This window comes from Gavialis gangeticus, unplaced genomic scaffold (assembly GCF_001723915.1).
Source record: "Gavialis gangeticus isolate Ggan-Ray unplaced genomic scaffold, GavGan_comp1, whole genome shotgun sequence".
Classification (NCBI taxonomy): domain Eukaryota; kingdom Metazoa; phylum Chordata; order Crocodylia; family Gavialidae; genus Gavialis; species Gavialis gangeticus.
In genome coordinates this window covers 46,869,499-46,873,157 of record NW_017729024.1, presented here as the reverse complement: position 1 = coordinate 46,873,157, position 3,659 = coordinate 46,869,499, and the positions used below count along the sequence as shown (strand labels likewise).

At 41.7% G+C, this 3,659-nt stretch overlaps 1 protein-coding gene across 1 annotated transcript in view; it reads right to left on the bottom strand.

The window, feature by feature from the left end:
* The window catches only part of HSDL2 (hydroxysteroid dehydrogenase like 2), a 50,092-nt gene that overhangs the window by 2,931 nt on the left and 43,502 nt on the right, over window positions 1-3,659 (bottom strand). The window contains exons 7-8 of the mRNA XM_019517055.1: window positions 3,428-3,622; window positions 2,796-2,867 (exon numbers count right to left, since the gene is read on the bottom strand). Of these exons, the coding sequence (XP_019372600.1) occupies window positions 2,796-2,867; window positions 3,428-3,622 (267 nt within the window). The remainder of the gene's footprint in view (window positions 1-2,795; window positions 2,868-3,427; window positions 3,623-3,659) is intronic.

Here is a 3,659-nt window from a genome sequence, read left to right as displayed (position 1 = left end):
ACCCAGCCCATGGGGCTCCCTACAAGTCTAGAAATTTGGTGGTGGGAAAGGGCTGCAGTGTTAATTGCGACTCCCCTGCTACCAAATTTCTAGACCTCTGAGGAGCCCCGAGGGCCAGGTAACATAGTCCTGTACTTAAGATCAGGCTGACGCACGGCCAGATCTGGGTGTGTAGTGATACGCTGGGACATGGCTGGATTCAGTGTCCAGGACTGGGCTGGTGTGCAGCTGGATCTGGAGCACGGGGTTTATACCCATGGCCCAACCCCACCTGCTGACTCTGCAGGGGATGCATGCTGCAGACTGACCCCATGCCTCTCATCTAGCCCCTGGGGCAAGAAGGCTGGGCACCACTGCTCCAGATGTTAAGATTGGCAGCTGATCAAGTCTAGGCTTACTGTATTTCCAGTTCCAGAAAAAGAGGACACCTGTTGCATGTGTGGGGGAGGGTAGTATACAATTGTGAGGGGCAGTGATGACAATGCCCTGGCCCTGCCCATTCCATTGCCCCTCACTCCCAAGCCACAGCCCTCCCAGCCCTGCTGCTGCCCCTCACTCCTAACATACAATGCTCTGCCCCACACTCCGGACCCACAGTTGGCTCCCTGCCCCTCACCTCCAAGCCACAGCCCCCTGCTCCCTCTGTTTCCCCGCTGCCCACCCCTGCAATCTTTTTGCCCCACAGTGGGCTGCTGCCTACAACCCAGCTGCCTCCATAAGTTGCAGTCCCATACCCCATGGTGATCAGATGCTGCTGCAAGAGAAATAGGTAGAAAGATGCAGATGTTAGGACCCTGGGGGTGCCTTCTCTGCTGTGGAAAAGAAACTAAACTGAACTTGGTAGGTGCTAGGACCCTGCAAACATCTCTTCTGCCTTCCCTACCCTGCTGCTGCTCAGGGGCCCAGGCACCTCCCTCTCCCCCCCGCCACCCCCACTCCCTCTAGACAGCTGAGCTGCCAAAATCCGGGACATTTGATCAAATTTAAAAAACCCACCCTGAAGAGAGATCAGAGGATACAAAAAGAGGACATGTCAGGGAAAACCCTGAGGTATGACAACCCTAATCAAACTGATTTCCTCAAATCCATAGACTTTACTAACTTAGATTGAGGTGAGGAAAAAGTACATTGTTGGTCAGAGTATAATACTCAGAAGAAAGCTAAGTAACAGTGGCAGTGATTCTTTGGTCAGTCATGTTCCTTTAATATTCACCTCCCAATTCCTTCAGTATGCATACACACATTCACAAAAGAGAAAGTTGGAGATTTAACTGAATTTGTTACTGACCTCTGGTCTTTTCACAAGTGATTATAACCTCTTTCATACAATTTCACATCAATTATTTGAAAGTGTGCAACATGTTTCTACTGAGTTAATTATTTAGAAGATATCAGTCGATCCACTATCCTAACACACTGATTGTCAACTTTGATTAGAAGTTGTGTATAAGTTTTAACCTCAGGTTGTGTAGTTTGTCAAAAAACATTTCAAAGATTGGTTCTGAAATTGTGGGTAAAATGACCAAAATAGCTCAGAATATCCTAGCAAGTGATTAGTTCTCACATGCTGTTAATAATAAAATGTTTGTGCTTTTTAAAAAAAATTGATATGACATATTGCCTCTGAAACCTGTAGCTTAAATTGACTTGACCAATAGCAGTTACATTGTCTATAACAGAGCCAGGGAAAGAACCCATCTCATCTAGGACCCAGGACACAATATTAATCACAAGACCATTCTCTAGAACAAATGATACCTAATCATAACTTTAAAGACTATGAGTCACACGTGTGTGTGATGGTGCTTCATGAAAGTAGATGTAGAAGAGAAACCCCATTTAACTCGCAGCATATATAATTACAGTTTTGGGTTAATCTTTCAAAGACTTATACCACAGTCTCTCAGAGATTTGATTCTGCTAGAGGACAGACATCAGTTTTATTCTAAGCTCAGCCAGAGGTAACCTTTTAAATCAATACTCCACTTTGCAGTTAAGAGGTGAAGGCACATGAAGGTGAATTGTAAACAAGTCCTTGCTTAATGAGAAGTCTGTGAACCACACAGTTATCACAGTGGAAGAGGACATAGTCTCTCAGGCTTCTTGTTCAGTACGTTTTCCTAAACCAAATAGTGTTTTGGAGTGCAAAAGTAGTTACTGATATGTCTCATCCTTTCTTCTTCCTGTATGATACCTGCCCACATTGTCACGGCTGAAAAACCATTTCATTTGGGCACTTTTATCTTCCATTAACTAGAATGGCAGTTTTCCAAGAGACGGGATATACAGTAACATTCTCCCAAATGGGGTTTGAAGTTCAGAAGAAGGAAACTTACACCTACATTAATTTGGACATTGAAGGATGCTAAACTTTTTAATATAAAAAGGGAACAATTAACCAACAGGGACTGCATATGACTTCTGAAAAGTACATTTTTTGTATTGAAATCTTTTTCTAGGAGCACTTGGTGATGACCATAATACCCTCAAAAAATTGTAAGGTAGGCCCTCAAAGAGTACTTTTAACTTTTCCTTCTTAAATGACTTTATTGTTTTTGTGCCACATTGGTTTGAAGGTCCTGGGCAAGGCAAAATCTTTTCCTTACCCTAATAAGGGGAAGCCTCTGCCAGTGCCTTCAAAAATAACACATACCAACTGAGAAACAAGCTTTTACTGAGTAGTTTACATCGAGACCAAATTCTTGAAAAGAGATGCAATAACCTAAATTTTTCAATTTCATCCTTGGAAATTATGTTCAATTGAGTGAATTCAACATGTTTAATACATTTCTTACCCTGGGCTTCCATTTTCATAGCTTGAGTATCAAGATCTTCATCTAAAAAATAATCTGGTATCACTGGGTGACCTGAAATTCCAAAATGAATTCAAAATGAGTTAGCAAGGGTGAAGGGCAAAAAAATCAGATCTTTATCGTAGTTAAATAGAATCTAGGAAAACTGTAACTTTAGGGACGCAGAAGTCAGTAAAGCAAAGTAAAGCCATATATCTGGTATATTCTTTTCAGAAAGATTTGGTTAGTCTTGCACCACTTTAGAAAGGACAAAAACCAGAACTCAAGTATTATAAAGTTGAGAGGGAAACTCCCACATTAAAAATATGAAAAATGGCATAAAACAAGTCATCACAGGCTGATAAAAATGACACTGCTTAAGTGATACGAAAAACATTTTTCTTTGGTTAACTTATGTTTAACTTGGCAGAAGTTTTATGGGTAGAGGTCTGGCAGGATTGGAGCCACTGTTTCCAAGAAGGCAAATTCAAGGGAAGACAACCAGGCAATGGGCCCAACAACCTTAACATCCCTGGTCATAGCAGAAGACTAGGCTATAATCATCATTATAGATTAACTACCTATATCCCAGACCTCCCATATTGAGTTTATTTCTTTTCGTAAAATCTGTTTACCTGGTGCAACTGCATATACATCAAAATTCTTGATTCCTTCTTTTTTTAATAGAGTCTCATCAATAACAAAGTTTCCCGTGAAACTTTTTGGTTTTGTTAAAATACAATATGCAGCATCTGCAACGATATCAGTTTTTCTGCACTGCTTCTCCACTCCAGGTCCTCCCAGCATATCCATTGCAGCCGTATGTATGGCTAGAATGTTTAAGGGGGGAAAAATACAAAGGTCAAT